Raw genomic sequence first — 22,872 nt, 5'->3', positions numbered from 1 at the left:
TTCCCTGGAAAGGCATCCCTCCATGCTCCGGGCGCGCGGGCCTCCTCCCTCTGCACTTTTCCTGTCCTGAGAGACAGCTGTGCTCCCTTCTGACGCTGGCACTAACCTGTGTCTGTGGGTCACAGCTCAGCCCGGCCCAGGACCCCACGAAGGTGCACTCTGGAAGTGCTCCTCGAATGGGTGAGGTGAAACCGACTCCTCGTTTCTATGGAAATTTTCCACCAAAATTTATCTTAAACAGCAAAGCATCCTAAATGATTTTAGAGTATTTATGTTAAAGTAATGCAAGCTAATTTGGACATTTTAGGTAGGCTTTTCAACAAGTCAACAATATCTGAGGAGACGAGACCTATGGACACAATTATGCTAAATCGTTGAGACTTACCGAAGGTAATGCTTTCATTAGGGGTTGTTTGGTAATTCACTTAATGAGTAACCTTTTCACTGAGGGAGAGGTGAGTTAAATAATCCCTGCTTCAATAGGAGCAATTAGTTATACATATATTAATTTGCCTTCAATTCAGGCACTATTTTAAAACAGAAAGCCCAAGAGGAGAGGAGGTAGGAGTTTAACAGCCATCCATTCTTTGCAACATTTCAGAGCGTACGTGAAAACGAACCCTGAAACCAGCCCTCAGCAGCGGCATTCATTAACTTAACACGCTCTCATTCCATGAATGGAAGCTGGAACTCAGGCGTGGAATCTGGAGTCTCAGACTTCCACCTCCAGCCAGCTGCAAGACATCTCCGCGGCGGGGGGGGGGTCCTGGCGGCACCTGTGCGGTTCTGTGTGTCCCCGTCTGAACTCACGATGGTCCCCTGCAGAAACCTGCCCTCCTCCCGCACTCCCCAGCTCCGTGGTGTACTGTCCCCGCATGCTCGCTCACTGCAACTCTCAGCATCCTCCTGGTCCGCTATGGGCCCCGCCCCCGCAAAGACTGCCTCATTCTCTGGACTGAACCTCCATCTTACAGCAGCTATGCGTTAGCAGCTGCCCTGCTCAGCCCGGTTAACCCTCACGAAGGCCTAACATCCTCTCCCGCCTCCAGGCTCCCGGATGTAAGGCTTCCATCAGCTATGGGACACGGCATCAAACACCCAGATAGGGCCCTGCCACTCCCTCAAAGCGAGCAAAACCAAAACCCCCCAAACGCTTCTTCTTCATCAGAGTAACCAATACTTGCTGGGCACCTACTGCGTGCAAACTCCATGCTCAGTGCTCCAAACCCTTCCTAAAAGCCCTCAGTTAAAACCTAACTCCCCACCAGGATCTGGCCCCGTCCGCCTCGTCCACCTCATCCGGGCGTCCCCCTGGCCAGCCAGGGGCCAGTCTCAATGGTCTTTGGGTTCCAAGGACGAGCGGCAAGCAGTGCGTTCCCCTAAAATGTTCTCTGTGGGTCACGACTTGCTGGACTCCCTTTGTCACGTGCCCCAGAGACGCCTTCTCTGATTGCCCAAAGTCACTCTCTCCTGTTGCCTCAGAGCATCAGCCTTTGTCACTATTTTAGTTGTTCCCCTCATTCTGCTCCCTCCCCATAACGCAGTTTTTCCCCCCAGGGCAGGGGGCGCAGCGTGCTACAGGCTTAAAAAGCAACATCTCAGTTATTCTCAGCAGCGACTGCACCAGGCGGGCCCTCTCTGCTACGCTCCTTTAGGACATTGGTAGGCATACGTTATACTCCACTCGTTCTTTATACCAGTTATACATATACTAACATGATCCAGGCCGCACTCATTGTTGTAATAGTTGTTTTTCTTCTGATTAAAAAAATTAAAACGTATTTGTGGGCGCTAGACACTGGTAAGTCAGACTGGCTAGGTGGCCAGCTGTCTGATGAGGACACGGATGCTCTCAGCAGCGAAGTGGAAAGAACGGGAACCCAGGGGCAAGCGCAAGTCTAGTTCAAATCTTCTGGCCAGGCTGTGCTCCTGGGTCAATACAGGAAGTTCCCTCGGCCCGCACCCCGCCCAACTGCGACAGGGCCCGGGGCACCTGGATCAACTTGCCGCTGGCAGTTCCCTTTGCCCCGCCCCTCCCTCCTAGCCCCGCCCCTTCCTCCGGGTCTTGCTGCGTCCCAGCCTCCGGCTCGGGCTGAGGCGCGCGGCCGCGGGGAAATCGAGCCGCGGGGCCGCGCGTGCGCTCTCCCGCTCGGCCGTGCGCATGCGCCGTGCTCGCGCGCTTGCTCGCGGGACGCGATGGCGGGCGCCGCGCCGGGCGCCATCATGGACGAAGACTACTTCGGGAGCGCGGCAGAATGGGGCGACGAGGCTGACAGCGGCCAGGTAAGAGGCACCGGGTGGCCCCGGCCCCGCCGCGGCGGCCCCGCCGTCACCGTGGGGTGCAGGCACAACGCGCCCCGCAGCCCGCCAGCTGCCAGCCCCGGCCGGCGGGGCCCGCCCCTCGCCCCCTGCCCGCCAGGGTCACGCACGCGGCGTCGGGGCCCCGCTCCTGCACTTGCGACGTGCGGGCGTGGCGACGAGGGGCGGCACCCAGCCGTCGCGCCAGGCGACCCGCTGACCTCTGCCTGGGGCGGGCTCAGTGCTAGCTAGGCTCGGTGGCCCCAGGCCCCTTGTGTCTATTGCCAGTGTATCCAACCGCCGGTCCGCCATGTGGTCCAGATGACACGAACTCGGTGGCGGGGCGGTGTTGGGAGCCGGTGCCCAGAATGCCACAGCTCGTGTCCCAGGGCGCCTTCGAGTCCGACAGCGTTGGCCCGGGGACGCCTAGACCGGGCCTCGCTGGGTGGACTGAGCTCCCCGGGCGAGCCCGCACCTTTGCGGGAGGCCTGGCGGAGCTGGTCTGCACCCAGGACCCGAGAGCTTTGGTCATGATGCTCCTTCCACCTCGACCCGTGATGGTCGGGGTGGACCAGATGCCGCCTCCATGGTCATCCTAACGGCGACTGCCTGGAGCACGGACCAAGCGTCAAGAAAGGGGACTGGGGTTTGGCATGAGCCGGGCTTTGGAAGTCTGTGGTAGGACCATTTGTGTGACCCACACCCTGTTCGCTGGGGGCCACGTCCGCGGGTGTCGTGGAGCCCGCATGGTAGGAGCTGAGAGCATCTGACATGCCAGCAGCTCAGTGTGGCTGTGGGCGTGTCGAGAGGTGAGGCTGGCCAGGTGAGCGCCTGGAAGGTCGTGGACACGCAAGGGCTTAGGTGTTTCTTCTGAGCAAGAGGGAGACGTCAGGTTGGTGGCTTATGCCGAGGACTGTGGTGGCGTCCACAGGGAAGGCCCGAGGGGGCCGGGCCAGGCTTAGTGGACAAGGAGGGAAGGACGGTGGGAGGGGCCCCATGGACCGGCGCAGGGAAGGCCCAGTGAGGGAGGAGGAGTGGATGGGACGCCAGAGCCCGTGGGTGTGGGACAGCGGGTGGATGTGGAATCTTCTGCCGAAATACGGGCTGCAGGGAAAAGACCTGTTTGTAGGGGCGTCCAGCCTTTCCGCGTCTCTGGGCCACACTGGAAGAAGAATGGTCTTGGGCCACCGTTAAATACATTGTGACACGTAATCACAAAAAACCTCATGATGTTTTAAGTAAATTTACGGTTTTGTGTTGGGCCGCACGCGGCCCGCAGGCCGCTGGTTGGACGCCCCTGGTTAGAGGGGAAAGGCGAGGTGGGTTTTGGGTGCAGCGAGTGGGGAGTACCGGCAGTGGAGGGGGCGGGGTCTGAATGGAAATGAGCATGGGCCATTTACTTGAGTCTAGAGAGGGAGTGAGGTGGTGTCCATCCGTCCATCGGTGGACCCAGGCTCAGTTCGAGATTGATGGGCAGGGAGGTGGCATAGCCCGAGAGAAGACGGAGGAGGAGGGCAGAGGTCCGGGAGAAGCCCAGGGCGCATGCGCAGGGGCCTCCAGGTGCACCCAGCCCCCTTCACAGCCTCGTCCAGGCCCCCGTCCAGTGCCGTCTCAGAGGGTCTCGGGCCCCACGGGCAGGCAGACATCCCCGAGGGCCTGAGGGTAGATATTTTAGGCTCTGCTGTGGCAGGGGGAAAGCAGCCACAGAGACTGTGTTTAGAAAATGAGGGTGTTGCCCTGGCCAGGTAGCTCAGTTGGTCGGAGCGTCATCTCACACACCGAAAGTTTGCAGGTTCGATCCCCAGTCAGGGCACATAGCTGGGTTGTGGGTTCGGTCCCCAGTCAGGCTGTGTCCAGGGTGTAGCCAACCAGGGTTTCTCTCTCTCACATCAATAAGCATATCCTCAGGCGAGGATTGAAAAAGAAAGGGAGTGTTGTTCCAGTAAAACTTTCTTTACCAAAACAGGAGGAGGGCTGGCTAGATGTAGCCCTGGGCCACAGCCGCTGAGGCGGTGCGTGGAGGCTGGTCTCTGCGACCAGTTCGTGAGCCCCCGGGGGAGGACACACCCTGGCTTCCACTCCCCTTCCCACACCTGGTGACGAGCACAGTGCTCAGGGCACAGGAAGTGTTCAGAACCGCACGCCTGTTAGTGAGGCGGCAACACAGGACCGACCGTGGAGCCGTCGGCCCTGTCGTCCCCCCTCCACGGGCCCGTGATGGCCCTCGGAGGGCTCCGTGCGGGGCGGGGCTGGGGTGCAGCCCGGCCTGCCCGTTGGAAGCAGGTCAGTGTCTTTCCTTTCTGACAGCAGATGGGCGGCGCGTGCCTTCCGGAATCACTGGATGGCCTTGGTTGGAGAGCGTGAAATGGCACATGTGAAATACTAATACTGTAACCGGAAAAGACACCGGCGTTCGGGCTGCCTGTCACTACCAAATCCAATGAGCAATGACAGCGATTGAATCTTTTATAGGCGCTTTATTCAGATGGCCGGCGATCTGACAAGATGGCGGGTTCATACCCTAACAAACCATCTTGCCCTTTCTTTCCCGGCCAGATCTTTTATAAGGGGGTTGGGGGAGGGCAAACAAGGTGTCAGCGAAAGCCTTTGAAATTCAACAGTTGCCTCCAAGGGGGAAGGGTGGTCGCTTGCTTCTTCCTGGTACAGATGTCTCCAGATAAGGTAATCTCCAGCCAGTGCCCCAGGAGGTCAACTGCCTATTCTCAGGCGCCAGGATGGGCCTTATCTGCAGTTACTGAAACAAAAACTTAACATACACATTACTTGCTAGATTGATGACTATTTACCTTAAGCTAAATGTTCCCAAGTCTTAAGCCCCTATCAATACTACTATTACTAATAACAACAAGAAACAATAGCTAACAACTACTGAACTCTTCCTGAATGTTAGGTACTGTGCCGGGCTCTTCCAAAAATTAGCTCGTGGATCTTCACACAGCCACAGGGGGATCAGTCAGCCGATGACCTCTGTTCACCGGGAGGGTTCCCACAAACGAGTTAGCTTGTGTGACCTTGGAGCGAGGTCCCCCGGGGAAGCGCAGGGCAGGCCCACTTGGCATGACCACAGGTCCCACGTTCTTAGCCACGCCTCACTGTCCAGCCGCCGCCTGAGGTTCTCGGGCGTGCCGCCGGTGATGTAGGTGGGGCGCTTTTGAGAGGACAGTGTCTTGGAGATTTAAGAAGGGAGGTCGCAGGACGTCTGGGGTGGCGGACAGTGGCCCAGCTTGCGGTGTCCCCAGCAGCAGGAGGACGAGTACGCGGAGGGCGAGGACGACGCGGAGGTCCAGCAGGAGTGCCTGCGCACCTTCTCCACGCGGGACTACATCATGGAGCCCTCCATCTTCAACACGCTGAAGAGGTGCGTGGGGCTCCCGGTGCGGGGGCGGGGGTGGCGGGCCCGCAGACGGGCAAGTATGAGTAAGAGCAGTGTGACGTGGAGTGGGCGGTGTCCCGGGGTCCCCCCCACCCTGACCCTGCAGACATCCCAGTGACCCGCCGACCTCCCTGTCGTCCCCTGTCCCGGTGCCCGGCTCCGAGCGGTGGGTGTAAGAGCGTGTCCGTTACCCGGTCCAGGTATTTCCAGGCCGGAGGGTCTCCGGAGAACGTCATCCAGCTCCTGTCGGAGAACTACACCGCCGTGGCCCAGACCGTCAACCTGCTGGCCGAGTGGCTCATCCAGACAGGTGCTTCCGGGGTGGGGGGCCCTGCCCTGGCTGGTCGCCTCCCCCCAGCTTTAAAGATCTTCGGGTCCGTGTACTGCTGATACATTGGAAAGCGTCTCTGTTTGGAAGACTTCAGTAGGTCGGGACTGCACTTCTGACCTGTCTTCGTCTGCTCCGCCCTCGCCTCTGACCCGCTGCCGCGGGGCTGCAGACGGACGGCCGTCCCCCGGGGCTCCGGCCGAGCGCGGGGAGGGCGGGTGCTCGGTGCGCCGTGTCCCAGGGGGCACTGTCGGGCTGAGCGTGGCTCTGGCCTTCAGCTCGCAGCAGAGCGGAGCCCGGCCGTAAGCCCCCGGAGCTGGGTGCGGGTGACGTCGCCGAGTGCGTGCTTTCCGGAAACGAGTCCGTTCGTTGCTGCCGCCGCGAGCGGACACGCACGCTTCTCTTCTGGCTGGCATCCGCCGTCCGCCCCGTGGAGGGCGCGCCTGTCCGACCCCCCGTCTGCTCGGGGCACTGGTCCTTGGCGAGGTTTTGAAGACGGTGTCCTGCCACACGGACAGGGGCACGGCGTCCCTGCGCCTTCTGCTCCGGGCTCCTTCCGGTTTTCGCCGCCGGCGCTGACTGCCGCGGGCTCCCGTCCGGGGCGGGGACTCCCGTCCGGGGCGGACTCCCGCGGGGACGGCGTGCCCTGCAGACCTCGGACCCGCGCGCTGCGTCCGAAGCAGGGTGGCGCGCTGAGACGCGGCCGCTGTCTTTCAGGCGTGGAGCCCGTGCAGGTGCAGGAGACGGTGGAAAACCACCTGAAGAGTTTACTGATCAAACACTTCGATCCCCGCAAAGCAGATTCCATTTTCACTGAAGAAGGAGAGGTGAGGGCCCGCGTTCTTCTCCCAGCCCCGGCTCTCTCGCGGGGCCTAGTGCCGACTGCGCGTGCGCGGCAGGGCGCCGCCTGCCGGGGAGGGGAGGGGCGAGCCGGGGAGGGACCAGGGCGAGAGGCGGAGGGCGCGTCGAGTCAGAGGGCACGTGGTCTGGGCAGGAGAGGCACGCGGGCGCCGAGCTCGAGAGGGGACAGCAGACTCACCACGTCTCACCCGAGCTCTGGGGCATGGCCTCTTCGGGCAGCGTGCCGTCTCCACGGCCTCAGAGAAGTGGGGGGCTGGGCCCAGGTTGACGCGGGAGACCCTGGAGGACGGACCAGCGGAGGAGACGGTGGCGGCCGGAGGGGCCCCGGGGAGCTGTGATGTGTGGACAGACCCCGCAGACGAGAAGGAGAGGAGGGTGGTGGGCAGGGGGAGTCCCAGGCAAGAGTGCAGTCAGTGGTCAGAAAGTGTCAGCGATGTCACCGCAGAGTCTTCACAAGCCACGGTCGCCTGCCGCCGTGGGAGCCCATGTCCCCTGGCGGCAGGTCTGCCCGTGGGGCCGGCCCCTCAGTTGGGCCGGGGCGGCCAGAGGGGAGCCCGGCCGTGGCGCGAGGGTGTTTGCGGGGAGGCACAGCCCCAGCTCTGGCAGCTGCTTTGTGGGAGAGTGGGGAGGCCCCGCTTCACGCCCCGTCGCGGGGTGAGGGACAGAACACCTGTGCCATTTAAGGTGCCTTTTCCTCTGTGTGCGCACGCACAGCTGGTTTAGCACAAGGTCACGGTGCGCGGGATGCGGCCCCACTGTGCGCACGCTTCCACGGGCCTCTCGGGAGTCACCGGGGAGTGCCCCGGCATGCCCTGCGCGGAGTCGGTTCTCCCAGGAGCCGCGAGCAGGTGTCTCACCCGGCCCCTCGGCTGCCGGGGGCGTCAGCAGCTCTGGGACCGCGGGGCCGCACCCGGCCTCCCAGGGCCCGCCCCGCGCTGGAGCACCCGTTGTCGTTCGGGCGGGACCTGCCCTCCGCCGGGTCGGCGCTGCTTCCGTCCTTCCCTCTCTGTCACTCTGTCGCCGCAGACGCCGGCCTGGCTGGAGCAGATGATCGCGCACACCACGTGGCGGGACCTCTTCTACAAGCTGGCCGAAGCCCACCCGGACTGTCTGATGCTCAACTTCACCGTCAAGGTGGGGGGGCGAGCGTCAAAGGGCGGGCAGAGGCGGGGATGCGCGAGGGCTACGCTGCTGTCGGTGGGGGGGTCTTTCTCCTCCGGGGGTCGTATCTGCTCTTCTGGCGAGGGCCTCTGCCAGCTCACGTGAGTGAGTCTCGCGTGGAGAGGAGAGCGTGTAGGGGTGTCGTGGTTCCGGATCCACGCGCCCGGTGCTTCCCGGGTCTGGCAGAAGAGGTGTCTGGGGCCCGCTGTGCTGGGGGTTGGGGCCCGCTGTGCTGGGGGTGCCTGGCCTGTCCCCTTTGTCACCCGCACGAAGAGACGGAGCTGGGGGTTAGTGGGGCTGCAGACCGCTGAGAGGCGGAGCCGGGGCCGGGGGGCAGGCGCGGTGCCTGGGACAGACCGGAGCTGGCTCGCCGCGTGTCCCCAGGGGCCCCGACCGTGGCCAGCTCTCCGGGCCAGGCCGGGCGCGGTCACTCCCTGCTGACACTCGGCCCGGCTTCTCGTGTCCCCGTCGCAGCTCATTTCCGACGCCGGCTACCAAGGGGAGATCACCAGCGTGTCCACCGCCTGCCAGCAGCTGGAGGTGTTTTCCCGAGTGCTCCGCACCTCGCTGGCCACCATCTTGGACGGGGGCGAAGAGAACCTCGAAAAGAACCTTCCAGAGTTCGCTGTGAGTGCTTCCTCCGTCTCGGGTTGGAAGGAGATGGTCGGGGGTCATGCGTTGTCAGATGTGAGGCTCCCCTCCCCTTCAGAGAAGGCCGGCCCTGCAGCCCTGCCCGGGGCCCAGCTTCCTGCAGGAGCGCAGAGGGGGTCTCCCCTGCACTGTCCCTGCTGCTGCGAGACCCCCTTCCTCTCCCCCGGCCGTCACCTGCCCTCGCTGGCCCGTGACCCGTGCCCCCGCCCCCGCCGTTTTGCAGAAGATGGCGTGCCACGGGGAGCACACCTACCTGTTCGCGCAGGCCATGATGTCCGTGCTGGCCCAGGAGGAGCAGGGCGGCTCCGCCGTGCGCAGGGTCGCCCAGGAGGTGCAGCGCTTCGCCCAAGAGAAGTGAGGCAGTGTCCGGGCTCACCCCGTCCCGCTGGGCCCCCCCGGGCCCCCGGGCCCCCCGTGTTGGGACATGTAGGCAGACCTCCCTTAGCACAGCGAGCGCTCGCCTTCTGGACCGTGTGTGCAGTGCTTGGCCGTCGCTCGACTTCCTGGGCCCGCGGGCCTGTGTCCGTATGTTGGGATTGATCGATGGCAGTTAACGATGGTTTCGAAATAGTGATTCAGTCGTCTGACTGTTAAATTGTAGTCAGCACCGTATATAGAACAAAATCGGCTCCTACTGCCTTTATTTTCTGCAGTGGAGTCTTAACAAGGTATTTAAAGGGCGTGGCTCGCCTTAGAAGGGCCGCAGAGGAGGACTGGGCATTCGAGCCCTTCCCCAGGGGGCTCCGGTGCTGTGTCCGTGGGTGGGTCGGCCGGCCAGCGTGCCCCGGAGAGGCAGCAGTGGGGGCCCGGGCACCCCAGCAAGTCAGGGCGGCTGACGAGAGGAGAGGAGGGAGGGAGAGAGGGGTGCGGATGGCGGGCCCCGCCTTCCTGACAGCCGGCCCGCGGTTGCCCTCACGCAGAGGCCACGACGCCAGTCAGATCACGCTGGCGCTGGGCACGGCCGCCTCCTACCCGCGGGCCTGCCAGGCCCTGGGGGCGATGCTGTCCAAAGGGGCCCTGAACCCGGCCGACATCACGGTCCTGTTCAAGATGTTCACCAGCATGGACCCGCCCCCGGTGGAGCTCGTGAGTCACTTTCTGTGTCCGTGGCAAAGTGGGGCGCCCCGCGGGAAGGACGGCTGGGGGGGGGCGTGTGTCTCTTAACTGTCCCGAGTCAGTGAGTGCGGGTCCCCGTCGGAATGTCCCCGAGCCCCTCCTGGGCCGCTCCCTCCCGCATGGGGCCTGCAGGCACCCGGCACCTGCAGGGCACGGCGCGGCGCCCCCCTCTGCCCCGAGTGCCTACAGGTGCGCCCGCCTTCCCTCCCCCGAGTCCCTTCCCGACGAGCCGCGTGTCTGCAGATCCGTGTGCCCGCCTTCCTGGACCTGTTCATGCAGTCGCTCTTCAAGCCCGGGGCCAGGATCAACCAGGACCACAAGCACAAGTACATCCACATCCTGGCCTACGCGGCCAGCGTGGTGGAGGCCTGGAAGAAGGTGCCGTCCCCTTCGAGGGCGCAGGGCACCCCGGGGCACGGGCCAGCCACCCTCTCAGAGCCCGTGGGGCCGGAGCGGGGGGGGGGATCCCTTCCCTAGACTGCAGAGCCTGGTCTCCTCGGTCTTCGGGGTCTCCGTGGGGTGACTGGGGAGGGGGCCCGGCAGGCGGACCCCTGACTCCCGAGCGGGGAGGGGCTGCAGAGGGAGGGGCTGGGCACGCGGGCTCACCGGCCCGGCGTGTGCTTCCAGAACAAACGAGTGAGCATCAACAAGGACGAGCTGAAGTCCACGTCGAAGGCGGTGGAGACGGTGCACAACCTGTGCTGCAACGAGAACAAGGGCGCGTCGGAGCTGGTGGCGGAGCTGAGCACGCTCTACCAGTGCATCAGGTGGGCGGGGCTCGAGCGGCCCGTCCGTCCCTCACGGCTCCCGAGGGTCTCGCTCGTGTCACTGGCTCTCCTCGCGGGGGCGCAGGCAGAGAGCGAGGACTGTGAGAGCAGCGCGAGCCATGTGCAGGGGCAGCTGGACGGGCAGACGGGTCTGTCCACAGACCGGACCAGCGGCTGGGAGACCGGCCGGAACGGTGAAAATGGACTTGGGATGGGTCTGTTGATGTTTCCAGTAAAAGTCAGACCCACAGTTAGGCCAGGTGCATCAGGAGGAGCTCACTAGGGACGCTTGCAGAGAGGTGGTCTCTGGGCCCCTGGACCTCCCTGGTGGCCTGCTCTGTTGGGACAAGGAGAGGCCCTGCTGACCGGCAGGGAGCTCGGGCGCCATCCAGCGCCCGGCTGCTGGCAGGCGGCGGTCCCACTGCGCCACGAGGAGCAGAGGCCCGAGGCCGCCGGTGGCCGCACGGGGAGGACGCATTGCAGCAGACGCCTCTCAGAGCGCGTCGGAGAGAACGGATGGGCGGATGGAGCTCGTCCGTCTTCTAAACCTTGGTTTGTTGCTGGGAAACGTCGCTGAAGGGCGGCGCTGTGCCTTGTCCCCGGCAGGTTCCCGGTGGTGGCGATGGGCGTGCTGAGGTGGGTGGACTGGACCGTGTCGGAGCCGCGGTACTTCCAGCTGCAGACGGACCACACGCCGGTGCACCTGGCGCTGCTGGACGAGGTAGGGGCCGAGGGCCGCGCACAGGTGCAGGGGGTCCCCGCTCCGCGCCCGCCACCTGTAGGCACCGTGGCTTTACGGGAGACGGGCCGACCTGACTGGGGCCTCATGCCGGCAGCACCCGCCCACGGCACAGGGAAGCGGTGCCACTCGGGGACCTGCCGTGCCCGCGCCCGAGCTGCTGGCACGTCCGTCGGAGCGTTCAGGAGATAGGTGTTCTCCTCTGGGCTGGTTCTGGCAGCCCAAAGGAGGGTTTTCCTTTTAGGGAACTCGTTTCATTGACTGTGCAGACGTCTCAGTGTTTAACCAGGTGGCCCTGCGAGGACCGGGGGCGGCTCAGAAGCCACCGGCCCTGGGCTGCGCGCGAGGGCCGCCCCTGTCGGGGCCGTCAGGAGAAGCAGCGGGGGGTGGGTGGCCGTGGCCGTCGGTGAGCCGCAGAGGAGCCAGGACCCGGGCCTGGGGCTCAGCAGGCTGCCTCCGGCCTGTCCGCAGATCAGCACCTGCCACCAGCTGCTGCACCCCCAGGTCCTGCAGCTGCTCGTGAAGCTCTTCGAGACCGAGCACTCCCAGCTGGACGTCATGGAGCAGGTGAGCGGGGCCGGGGCCGCAGGCTGCCGCGCGGGGGGCCCGCCTGACCCCCTCTCTGTGCCCCCCCCTCGCAGCTCGAGCTGAAGAAGACGCTGCTGGACAGGATGGTGCACCTGCTGAGCCGGGGCTACGTGCTGCCCGTGGTCGGCTACATCCGGAAGTGTCTGGAGAAGCTGGACACCGACATTTCCCTCATCCGCTACTTCGTGACCGAGGTCGGCGGCCCACCGCCTGTCCCCCGTCTCGGGCCGTTGACCCCGGAGGCGCCCGTTTTGGTCTCGCCCGAGCGGTCCGTGCCGCGCCCGGAGAACGGCGCGCTCTGACCGCCGTGCTGGTGGGGGCGCAGATGCCAGCTCGCCGGCACCTCCTGCCTGCGGGGCATCGGGGTGGGCGCCCAAACAGGGGAGACGGCCGTGGTCTCCAGGGGTGACGAGTGGGGGCGGGGAGGGACGGCGGCTTTCTCCAGACCGACGGGCATTGCACCCGCCTGTGGCCGGACGCCGCTCGCGGGCGTGCCGGGCGCGGGAGCAGTGACCCGCAGTGCTGCCCGCGCAGGTGCTGGACGTCATAGCCCCCCCGTACACCTCCGACTTCGTGCAGCTCTTCCTCCCCATCCTGGAGAACGACAGCATCGCAGGCACCATCAAAACCGAGGGTGAACACGACCCCGTGGCGGAGTTCATAGGTAGGGTGGGCGCGCGGGCCTCTGCTGCCCTGACGAACGCCGCCGTGTGACCGCCTGTGGCTCACCGCGGCCGCCTTCCTCCCGTCTGTCCCAGCGCACTGCAAGTCCAACTTCATCCTGGTGAACTGAGGCGCAGCGCCCCCCAGAGCTGAAGCGGGACGTCCCAGACCAGGTGGCAAGCCGTTCCCGTCCGGAGGGGCCGCGCCGCCCCGGGACGTGCGGCGTGGGGAGAGGCGGCGGTGGCGGCGGCGGCGGCGGTTGTGAGAAGGGGCACGGCGGCAGGACACCCGGGCGCCCGTTCTCAGGGCTTGTCCCCATGCAGGGCGGGGTGGCGCCCCCGCTCGGAGGGGCTGGGCGCCCGGAGGCCCAGACACGTCCGTGAACCGCGGGCAAACTGGACTCAAGTTTTCTCACGAGAACCTGACTGGTGGAGGTTTTATGTAATTGCTTTAATTTTCCAGGAACAATAAAGCCCTTCCATTGGGTCAGCCCCACCCGGGTGCTGTGTGGTGGTCTGCGTGTGGGCGAGGCTCGGGCCCGTTCTCCCTCGAGTCCCGTGTTCGTTCAGCAGGGGGGCAACTTGAAACCCGCCGCTGGCCAGGCCCCTCTCTGGGCGCCCGGTGCCCCCCCCCCAGCTCGTCCCAGTCCCGGCAGCGCCAGCCCAGGCCCCGGAAGGGGAGGGTCCTCTGGCCAGGGTTCACGATACTCCCTGAAGAACTGCGCGTCTCAGACACCTGCCTTAGACGATGGGGTCCCCGAAGGTGCAGGAGTCCTCAATGGCGAGGTTGTAGTGCGCCCCCTTCCCGTCCTTGTAGGTGCTGGTCACGATCCGCATCCAGCCCTGCTCGCCCTGAGAGGGGGGGACGAGGGGGGGGCTCCGTCAGCTGGTCAGCGTACCGCCCCTCCCGCCTCCCAGCACGCAGAGCCCCCCTCGCCCCGGCACTAGCGCAGGCTCCACCACCCGCGGCCCCTGCCTTGCCCGCACGGGACCCCCTTTCCTCACGGGACCCCTGCTTGCGGGACACCCCCTGTGAGCCGCTTCTCTGGGTGGGCGTGCTGTACCCCAGAAGCCCAGCCTTGCGGCCAGAATGCGGCGGCTCCGGGCTGGACCACTCAACTGCCCCGTTAGTATCTCCACTCGCAGTCACTGGATACCAGATCCCGGCATTTCATCACCCGACATTAATCACCCCCACCCCCCACCGGTTCATACTCATGAACATCTATGTCTTGAACTGTTAGTGACCCCTACTATGTCTTAGAAATTAAAATTCTGGCACTCAGTTCATCTCCCCCGGGGCTGGGACCCAAATCCTAAGTATTTGTGGGCGGGGGGGGGAAAGGCGCGGGGGCCCTGAGCAGCGCCCAAGCTGGCAGGAAGGAGACCGGGGAGGCTGTGCGGGAGTGAAGTCGCTACACTGGAACTCCCAAGCCGGGTCCCCCGGGGCTATTTCCCTCCAGGAAAGGTTCCGGTCCCCCGCTGGCACCCCGCTGCTGCTAACCCCCTGCGGGCACAGGACGGCCCACCCCACGCAGCTCTGCTCTCTGACCCCGAGTGCCGTGGGTGCTCGCCCCACCGCACTTCTAGCCGCAGGACCCACAGACCCATCCGTGTGACAGGGGGTCGGGGGATCGCCTTACCCACGGTTCACCCCACGAGTTCCGGACGATCCAGTACTCGGTCCCGTCGCTGACACCCCAGCCCGCCACGGAAACGATGTGGTTGATGTACCTCTGCTCCTGGTACTCGGCATAGATGCCGCCCGTGTACCGCACCATCTGCTCTGTGGCCATTATGCCGCAGCTGGGGGCAGGCAGAGAGCCGGCGCTTTCAGTGCGGATCGGAGAGGAAATCCCACCCACGCGGTACAGGCGGGGGGGGGGGGTCTGCATGGGGGCCCTGCCCCTGCGCCCCCGCCCACACCCCCCCCCCCGCCCCCGCTGCGGCCCAGGGGCCTTTGCACCACCTGGACCTTTGCTCTCAGCGCCCCCCCCCACCTGCACCCCCACCCAGGGGCCCACCGGTCCGGCCTGCTTCCCCCGGGGAGAAAACTCCAGGGACAGCTGTGTCTCGAGCGTGGGGACAAGTGGGGCGCAGGCAGGGGCAGACACGGCCGCGGCCCTCCCCCAAGCCCCGGCGGCCCACCTGATGGGGCCGTTGGCGTAGATCTCCGCCATCATCTTCTCCCGCCCGGAGACGGAGCCGTGGTCGCCCACCCTCCAGAGGGTGTAGTTCTGGATGGGCTGGCACTCCTTGAACTCCGTGCATGTGCCGCACTGGTTGAACTTGTTGCACTCTGGGGGTGGGGGGCAGGGGGTGCTGAGTCAGCGTGACCCCGCCCCCGCACGGAGCCGCGCACGCAGACGCCCCCCCCCCCGCGCCCCCGCCCCCCAGCACCGGTAGCAGGCGCCACCCCTCCGCCAGGTGCTGTTTCTTCGGCTGCGCTGTCAGCTGCAAAGGAGCCGCGAAAAGCCCTTCGCTGGGCCTTGGCGGAGAGGAGAGGCGGTTAATTAGCGCATAGTAGGCACTCAAAGGCAGCTGTTTTTCTTCTAAAGGCCCAGAGAGGGGAGAAAAAGGGCCCAGAAGGGCCCTTTCCCAGTCCTCCATCGCTGAAGATGATAGAGTGTAATGAAATGATTAGCTCTTAATAAGACGAGTCCATTACTGGCTAGTGAACAGGCCAATCATTGGGGAAAAAATAGCATTTCCTGACTACTTCTGCTTTGAGGTGATACCAAGAATTAGGCTTTTTAAAAAACATGCAGCCCTCAGCCCTGTAAGACCCCAGACCCTCATTCCCTGCACTCCCCCGGAACCTCGGCCCGCTGGTGCGGCCCGGGTCCCTCGCCAGGGCGCTGACCCCTGGAAGGTTGAAATGACCCCACTGTCCCCGACGCCCTGCACAACTGGAAAGTGCTGGACGTGTGGCCACATTCGCTGATACAAAGACCTGTTTATTGCAGTCAGATTCCTTCTGAGCTCCACGGGCCTGTCCCGCCCGCCAGTGGGTTCGAGCTGCCGCGGAGGCCAGAGGAGACCAGAGGAGACCAATTCAGGGCTGAGCGGGGCAGGGTGAGGCCCCAGGGCCGGCTTGACTCCTGGGCCCTAGTGGTCACCCCCTCCTCCCTCCCTCTGCCCCTCTCGTGGGCTCTCTGACCCCTGCCGCGCTCACCACTTCAACCAGATGCGCACGCGCACTCTGGGGGAATTCTTCGAGGCTGGGCAGCGCGGCCCAGGAGGCAGGCCGAGGGCCGAGGGTGTGGGGGCCGCCTGGGCCCAATGTGTGTTCCAGAGGGCCCAGGGGCCGGCGTTCCCGTGCGGGGGAAGGGGAGGGTGGGGAGGGAAAGCCCCCGGCCTGGCCTCCCCCGCCTCCCCCGCTCTGGCGCAACCCTGGGACTGCCCCACCCACCCCCGCTCTCTGCGCCAAGAGGCAGGTGACTGGAAACTGCCAATTACGGGCTTGGGGTTTGGACCTTTCCTTTCCTTTCCTTTGCAAGGGCAGCAGCCCGAAAGGAATGTGCCAACCACAGGGATTCCGGGCCAGCCTAGGGCTGCGGCCCATGCAGGGCACCTGGGCTCCGGACCCACCTGAGCGCACTCCGGCCAGGGCCGGCAGGCGGGAGCCAGGCCCCCTCCCGCCCCGCCCCGTCCTTCCAGCTGGGCACCCAGATCCCAGAAAACTGACTGGTCCCTGGGGAACCGCCCCCTGAGCCCCTCTTACAAAGACCCACGAAACCACCAAGAAGCCGACATATCAGAACCCCAGACCATGGCCAGCCCTGGCCGCAGGGACACAAGGCCGGAGACACCCCTGCCCAGGCGGCCTTCACAGGGACTCAGGGCTCCAGCGGCCTGCTGCCCCAAACCCACAGGGCCCACGCCCCCCCCCGCACCCGGGCCCGGGCGGCGCGGCCTACCCTGGTCCTTGGCCTGGTAGTTGTTGCAGGTCTCATCGGGGATGCCGTGCTTGTGCGCGTAGGCCCACACCTCCATGTCGTTGCCGCCCTCGCAGGAGCCGGCCTCGGCGCAGTCCAGGACGTGCTGCACGGACAGCAGGGTGGAGGGCCACGCCCCCTTCCTCTTGATGTTGATGCGATCTGCCAGGCGGCACCCACGGGAGTCAGCGCCCGGCCCGCCCGAGCGCTGCAGGGCCTGGAGCTTCCTGGAGGAGGCCTGGGCTCTGCAGGGTGGGCACCCCCGGCCCTCCCCTGCCACCGCCTCGCTTGCTCACCCTTCCCCGCCCCGAAGCACCCTGCGGGCAGGGCCAAGCCTGGCTGCGAGCTGTGGGTGCAAGCGCCTGCTGAGGGGCACACATGGGCAGGCACCTCGGCGATCATGTGCAGCCCAGGGTCCCCGGCAGCGCGCCAGCAGTCCCACCAGCTCCCACGGGGAGGCTGGCAGGGACCCTGCCGCCCAGGGAACTGCGCCCACTGCTGGTGGGGCCCGGGCCATGGGGCTGGGGGTGCAGAGGGAGGGTTCTGAGCGGCCAGCCAGGATCTGGTCAGTGTGAACACTCTCATCACCTGGCGGCGGGCCCACACCCCACCCCAGGCAGCCAGGGACCACTACAGGTGGTCACTGTGCCCATCTGGGGCCCACGGACCTGCTTCCTTCTCTGTGAGCAGACAGAACCCCACCCCGGGCCAGGCCCTGCAGACATCCTACCCCAGTCCCCTGGGTTGGCTTTCCGTGTCCCGAGGAGATTTCACAGCCACACTGGCCAGGTGGTCCCTCGGGGCCTCCTTTCACTTTCCTATACCCACCCCCACCCCCACCCCGGAAGCCACTGCATCGAGCAGCTGGGCTCAGAGACCGGTCTGGGCAGCCTCCCCTCCCGCCCCCCAGCCCTGCCCTCCTCCAGACAAAAGCTTCTGGCCAGTGTGGTCTGTGGGGTGGGGACAAAGGACGGTCAGGGTGCAGGCATGGAGGGCGCAGAGTCCAGGAGAAAGGGGACAGAGAACTCGGGTGGGGGCTACGTGTAGGGAAGGTAGCTGAGGAGGGAGGGTCCGGGGAGCAGGGTCCTGGCCTGAGAAGGTCCCCCCACCCTCGTGCTGCAGCCCCTGGCCCCCACCGGGGCCCCCGCACAGAACAGGGAGCTCCGGCAGGTGCAGGAGGGAGTCTTTTATCTGCGTGAAATCTGAGAGGGTTTCAAGCAGAACAGAAACACGACCCGGCCCGGCCTGGCCAGTTTGGCTGTCTGCGACTGGGTGACGACGGGGAGACCAGTCCAGCAGCTCTGGGACCGAGGGTCGGGGGAGGGGTGCTTCAGGCTGGGGGTGGCGAGAAGCAGAGGGAATGCCCTGGCTGGGTGGCTCAGCTGGTTAGAGCGTCATCCTCACACACCAAGAGGCAGGTTCGATCCCTGGTCAAGGCACATGCAAGAAACCAGCCAATGAATGCGTGGGTGAGTGGAATGACAAATCAGCGTCTCTCTCTCTCTCCTTTCCTCTTTCCGAGAATGCACTAAATAAAAATTAAAAAATAAAAAGAAGCAGAGGAGTTCTCGAGGTATCACATGAGGGGAATGAAACAGACACTGGGGCGTGACTTCAGCCTTTGGGGAAGTGAGTGAGGGGAAGGGTGACGTCCTCACCGAGGGAGCTCGGCCGGGGAGGACTGAGAAGGCCGCGGCTGGGGGTGCGGGGGAGAAAGGGGTTCTGTGGACAATAGCCCCACGGGGTGAGATTATCATAAATTCCCAGCTGGGCAGGTCACGGTGGGCTCACGAGCCCCAGGGATATAACGTTTAATACAGATTTTTTAAAAATCTAATTTGTTACTTTTTTTTAAAGATTGTATTTATTTATTTTTAGAGAGGGAAGGGAGGGAGAGAGAGAGAGAAACATCCATGTGTGGTTGCTGGGGGCTGTGGCCTGCAACCCAGGCATGTGCCCTGACTGGGAATCGAACCTGCACGCTTTGGTTCGCAGCCCGCGCTCAATCCACTGAGCTACGCCAGCCAGGGTGTTGTAATGTGTTTTGAGTAAGTCTTGCTCTTTGCCTTCAGCCAGCCCTGCCCCTTGGCAATGCCTCCTTGAGACCCCTCGAGTGAGAGAGCCCTTGACCTTGCTACCCCCCAGGTGACAGGGTCCTGACAGCAGTCGGCCCTCCCTGGAATCCTCTGCAGGCCCCTCCCGGATTCCAAGGGCGGGAAAGAGCTGTAAAGCTGTCCTCGGGGCATTCGAGATCCTGCTTCCCGGGAACTTCAGTTTGGGCTCAGATGAAGCCAGTGACGCCCCCCAGGGGTCGTGCACACGGGGCAGGGGGTCCCTCGGGTCCGAACGTCTGAGGTTGGAGGGTCAGGTGGCCGAGGGCGAGCGGGCAGCCGGGTGTGAAGCTGGAGCTCGGGCGGGGGGTCGGGTGGAGCCAAGGACCCAGCCCTGGGAGCCTGACCTTGGTGAGTGACCTTGGAGGGCTGGGGAGCCCCGGGCACGCAGAAGGGGGTGGGCGAGCACGGAGAGCGGTGCAAGGGGAGGAGATGAAGCCCAGCCCAGGAGGCGGGGCCCGGGGCTGACCGCCGGACCTGCCGCAGGGCAGCCTCTCGCTGCGGACCTGGGCAAGGTGGGTGATGGCGGAGCGAGGCCGCAGTGGACTCGGGAATGGAGAAGAGGAAACCGGGACCGCAGACACCTCGGAGCAGCGGGGTGGCGGCTGGAGGTGGTCTGGGGCCACACCCTTGCTCATCGCTTTCCAGGGATGGCTGAGTCCCAGCTGGGGGGACTCTTGTGCTAGGGGCCGGAGGGAAGGGGGACACTACGGCCAGCTGCGTGGGGCGGCGGCTGGGCCCGGGGCCCCTGGGAGTCCCCTTTGCTCAGTGAAAGAGGAAGAAGAACCCGCTGTGGAGGGGAGGATGTCGGAGGTTCGAGGAGAAAGCAAGAAAGTCGGCCCTCTGCCCAGGAGAGAAGTTCAGCTCTGGAACTGTGGCCGCTTGACCCGACTGAGAAGCTGAGAAGTGGCAGGGCCCGAGATCACCCCCAGACCCCCAGCCCTTCACACATGCAAATCTGGGCACGGGACGCCCCCCCTCTCGGCTCCTCCAAGGCCTCACCAGGCCCCTTCCCTGGGGGCAGGCCCCCCCCTCCCTGACACAGGCCCTTTCACTTCCTCTGCCAAGGGCCAGAGGGCCAGGAGGAAGGGTGAGGTTCCATCCTCCCTGGCCTGACCCGCTGCCTTGAGGCTGCCCACTGGAGGTGCCCGCCTGGGCCACGCTGGAGTGGTAAACCCCCGCCGCCAGCCAATCTCCTGGCCTCCCCAGCTCCCCGGGGGGTTCCTGCGCCTTCACGCAGGGGGGCTGAGGGGGGCCTCAGCCTCCCTGCCCCCTTCCTCCTCGTTCCTGAGGGGCCAGGGGTCCACTGAAGCCCCAGGGGCCTTCTCACCAGTCCCCCAAAAGAGATGGGGCAGACTCCGCCAGATGCCACTCTGGCGCCTGGCCCGCCCAGTGGGTTCCCCAAGGCAGGGAGGGGACCATGTCCCCAGCCCCCTGGGGCAGGTTCCCAGCGGGAGAGTCCCTCTCCCAAGGGACTTCCAGTGCGGGGCAGGCCCCTGGAACCCTGGGCTGCCTCTGAGAACAAGGAGGCCCTCCCACAAGCCACCGGGCGGGCGGCCTGGGCCGGGTACAGCTGCAGGCTGGTCCCTCCACAGCCTCCTCCAGTGGTTCTGACCTCGGTGGCCGGCCCTCCTCCCTGGCGATGGCTACAGCCCAGATGAGGACAGGGGACCAGCCTCCCTTGACGCCTCAAGTCCAGGCCAGGCGGTCACCCCCCGTGTGAACTGGGGCTGAAAAGCGGCTTCCTTTCCACCCGACTTTGCATTTCTGGCGCCATCCCAAACGGCTGGGGTCACAGGCTTGGGGACCGAGAAGGCACCTGCGGCCCACTTGTCCCTGGCTTCCTGTCCTGGTGACGCCCGCCACCCACAGGCCCCGGGCAGACGGCGTCCTCTCGGCCCCTCACAGGCGGGGGCAGCGGCAGGCACAGGCCAGCTCTCCTGGGTCTGAGGGCTCAGACGCCCCCATCCCGGCTGAGTCCCAGCACGGAACGACAGGCCCCGGACCCCGGGCTGTGGCCGCCCGGTGCCGGTGCTGACGGGGAGGCAGCCCGCACAGGCCCCCCCGCCCCCGGCCCCCACCTACCCGCCATGGCGCTGGTGCTGCCGTGGGCCCAGCAGGAGCCGCAGTACTGAGGGATGTGCTGGTTCCTGGTGACGCTGGCATAGTTGACCCCGTTCACGTTGCGCCAGTCCCAGCTCTTGGGCAGGTCCGACGGGGACAGGTACTCGTGAGGCCGTGGGTATGTCCTGCGGAGGGGCCCCCACCAGCAGAGTCAGTGCGGGGGGCTTCTGGGCCCCGGGCAGACAGGGGTCCCCGGGGGCCCGGTCCCCAACATGAGAGGGAGGGCAAGTGGGAGCTCCATCCACATGAGCCCATCCCACACGTGTGCAGCCCCGCAAATACCAGGGCTCCCCTGGATGTGAAAGGGAAGAGGGATCCCCAAAACTGGATTTGACCCTCAAAGGTCAAAGGAGGCAGGGCGCCCCAAGGAGGTGGTAGGGTCCCCAGGAGGCAGGGGTGCACGCGAAGCCCCAGGGATGAGCCAGCCCCCCAAGCCGGTGCCGACCTGCGCCCCAGGTTGGACAGCTGGTCCCCGCGCAGGGGCCGGTAGCAGCTCTGGCCCGGGCGGAAGTGCAGGGCAGCCCGCGCCGCACCCGCCAGCAGCACCAGCAGCAGCAGCAGCGCCGGCGGCGGCGGCCTCGCGGGCCCGGACGACGCCATGGCTTCCGCTCCTGTCCTGCTCTGGGTCCCGATTCCAATCCCGCGCCCGGACCCTCTGCCCGCGCCTCGCCGGTCCTCGCGCTCTGGCCCCGGCCCCGCCCGGCCCTTAAGGTGCTGGCGCCGGTGCCCGGACACACCCCGGGGGCGGGGCGCCCTCCTCTGCCCCCGGTGACCCCGGCCCCGCCCCGCCCCGCCGCCCCAGCGGAGTCTGCCCCGGGCCAGCGGCTCGCGCACCCCGGGTGCGGGGCGGGGCCTGAGCTGGGGTCACGCGCTGGGCTCGGAGCCAGGCCCCCGCTCGCACCGGGCCGCAGGCCACCAGCCATGTGGCTCGGGGGCTTCACTGAGCACATCCATCCTTGTCAGATCTCCGGGGGCCTTGGGGTCGGGGTGGGGTAGGGGCCGCGGGGTCTACCCGTCCCCGCCAGCCTTGGGTTCTTGGGAACCCTGTCCCCGCATCCCACCTGGGCCCAGGCCTCCCTGCGGAAGGGCGGGGATCTTCCCAAATCTTGGAGGAAAGCCACGGTCCCCCCAGAATCATGCCCTCGCCTGGCTTTCTGAAGCCCGCTCCCCAAAGACCCGGGCCCTCTGGGGAGACCTGGTCAGACGGCAGAGGGGGGAGGCCACGCCCCCAGGGGAGGGCGCAGGGGCGCAGGGGCGCAGCGGCCCTCAGCTCTGAGTTCGGGCTCCCAGAGAGGCGGGGGCGGGCTCCGCTGGCACAGCGCCTCGGGGCGGAGTGGGGAACCGAAAGCAGAAGTGAGGGCCCCGGCCTCCTGGGCACAGCTGGGGAGTCATCCCTCCCTCCTGCTGCGGGAGCCGCGGACGGCTGCCTGCCTCCCCCTGTAAGAGAGGGGTCTCTGCGGGCCTTTGCGGGTGGGGGGGCGGGGGTCCTCCGCTGAAGCGGAGCTGCTCTCCCCCTTGTCAGTGGGCGCTCGCCCCAGTGCCTGGACCCTCCCCCCGGCGCATCAGAAACCAAAATGACTCTGCCTCCTGGGCTTCCCGCGATGTCTGTGGCCACCCTTGGGAGTGCCGGGGTGACCCTGGAGCCCCGGCAGGGCGGGCCCCCTGTGGGGCTGCACGCAGCCTCAGAGAAAAGGCCCAGAAGTTTCCATCCCTGTTTCTGAAAAGCCATCCCCGACTGAGCTGCAGCAGAGACAGGGTCTCCATGCTCGATGCGCCCTTCCTCTTCTCGGAAAGTCCGTTCCTGGTGACCCCCCATCCCTCAGCGGTGACTAGCCAGCCGCTGCCCCACGCAGGGCCCTGGGCTCCGGAGGCCCCCGCTCGGTGTCCCGCCGCGGCCCTTTGAGCTCTGTGGCGGGCCTGGCTGACCACACAGCCTGCATGCAGAGGCCAGGGCCGCAGGCAAGGGTCAGACGGGCGGGTCACGCAGCCCAGGGCGGGGAAGGCAGGACACCCAGAGGGAGGAGAGGGGACAGATTCCGGTTGCTAGGGAACAGGACCTGCAGAGCACCCAGAGCCCAGGGGCTGCGGCCCACCTGGCCTTCCCTAGCTCAGAAGCAGGCCAGGCTCAGGAGGG

General features: G+C 65.7%; 2 protein-coding genes across 3 annotated transcripts; one reads left to right on the top strand and one right to left on the bottom strand.

Moving 5' to 3' along the window:
* Positions 1–2,136: 2,136 nt before the first annotated feature.
* Positions 2,137–13,061, top strand: NELFCD (negative elongation factor complex member C/D). 2 transcript variants are annotated; one of them, XM_045832771.1, is made up of 15 exons: positions 2,137–2,283; positions 5,562–5,677; positions 5,893–6,002; positions 6,738–6,847; positions 7,908–8,015; positions 8,517–8,669; positions 8,917–9,047; positions 9,614–9,779; positions 10,053–10,187; positions 10,437–10,576; positions 11,183–11,297; positions 11,787–11,882; positions 11,957–12,097; positions 12,438–12,567; positions 12,662–13,061. In XM_045832771.1, exons 1-15 carry the CDS (start codon positions 2,197–2,199, stop codon positions 12,694–12,696), a joined length of 1,773 nt encoding a protein of 590 aa, XP_045688727.1. In that variant the 5' UTR covers positions 2,137–2,196; the 3' UTR covers positions 12,697–13,061. The 2 variants fall into 2 exon arrangements, with proteins under 2 accessions (XP_045688727.1, XP_045688726.1); XM_045832770.1 differs by having other exon boundaries at positions 2,146–2,283; positions 5,559–5,677.
* CTSZ (cathepsin Z) lies at positions 12,996–21,472 on the bottom strand. Its single transcript, XM_045832772.1, has 6 exons — positions 21,184–21,472; positions 20,700–20,863; positions 16,486–16,665; positions 14,714–14,864; positions 14,209–14,371; positions 12,996–13,417 (listed from the first exon to the last, which is right to left on the bottom strand). Exons 1-6 carry the CDS (start codon positions 21,336–21,338, stop codon positions 13,307–13,309), a joined length of 924 nt encoding a protein of 307 aa, XP_045688728.1. The 5' UTR covers positions 21,339–21,472; the 3' UTR covers positions 12,996–13,306.
* Between the last annotated feature and the right edge of the window lie 1,400 nt (positions 21,473–22,872).

This window comes from Phyllostomus hastatus, unplaced genomic scaffold, assembly GCF_019186645.2.
Source record: "Phyllostomus hastatus isolate PE091 unplaced genomic scaffold, TTU_PhHast_1.1 phas_contig_17, whole genome shotgun sequence".
In the NCBI taxonomy this organism is placed as follows: domain Eukaryota; kingdom Metazoa; phylum Chordata; class Mammalia; order Chiroptera; family Phyllostomidae; genus Phyllostomus; species Phyllostomus hastatus.
The sequence above is the reverse complement of the archived record's forward strand: the minus strand, read 5'-3'. Positions and strand labels throughout refer to the sequence as shown.

Bases quoted from the DNA above. Each gene is read 5' to 3' on its own strand.
- CTSZ (XM_045832772.1), bottom strand. From the start codon at position 21,338: ATGGCGTCGTCCGGGCCCGCGAGGCCGCCGCCGCCGGCGCTGCTGCTG. The intron at 20,864-21,183 runs GTCGGCACCGGC...GCCCCTCCGCAG, and splicing joins CTGTCCAACCTGGGGCGCAG to GACATACCCACGGCCTCACG. The intron at 14,372-14,713 runs GTGGGCCGCCGG...GCCTGCCCCCAG, and splicing joins TACGCCAACGGCCCCATCAG to CTGCGGCATAATGGCCACAG.
- NELFCD (XM_045832770.1), top strand. From the start codon at position 2,197: ATGGCGGGCGCCGCGCCGGGCGCCATCATGGACGAAGACTACTTCGGG. The intron at 2,284-5,558 runs GTAAGAGGCACC...CGGTGTCCCCAG, and splicing joins ACGAGGCTGACAGCGGCCAG to CAGCAGGAGGACGAGTACGC. The intron at 6,003-6,737 runs GTGCTTCCGGGG...GCTGTCTTTCAG, and splicing joins CGAGTGGCTCATCCAGACAG to GCGTGGAGCCCGTGCAGGTG.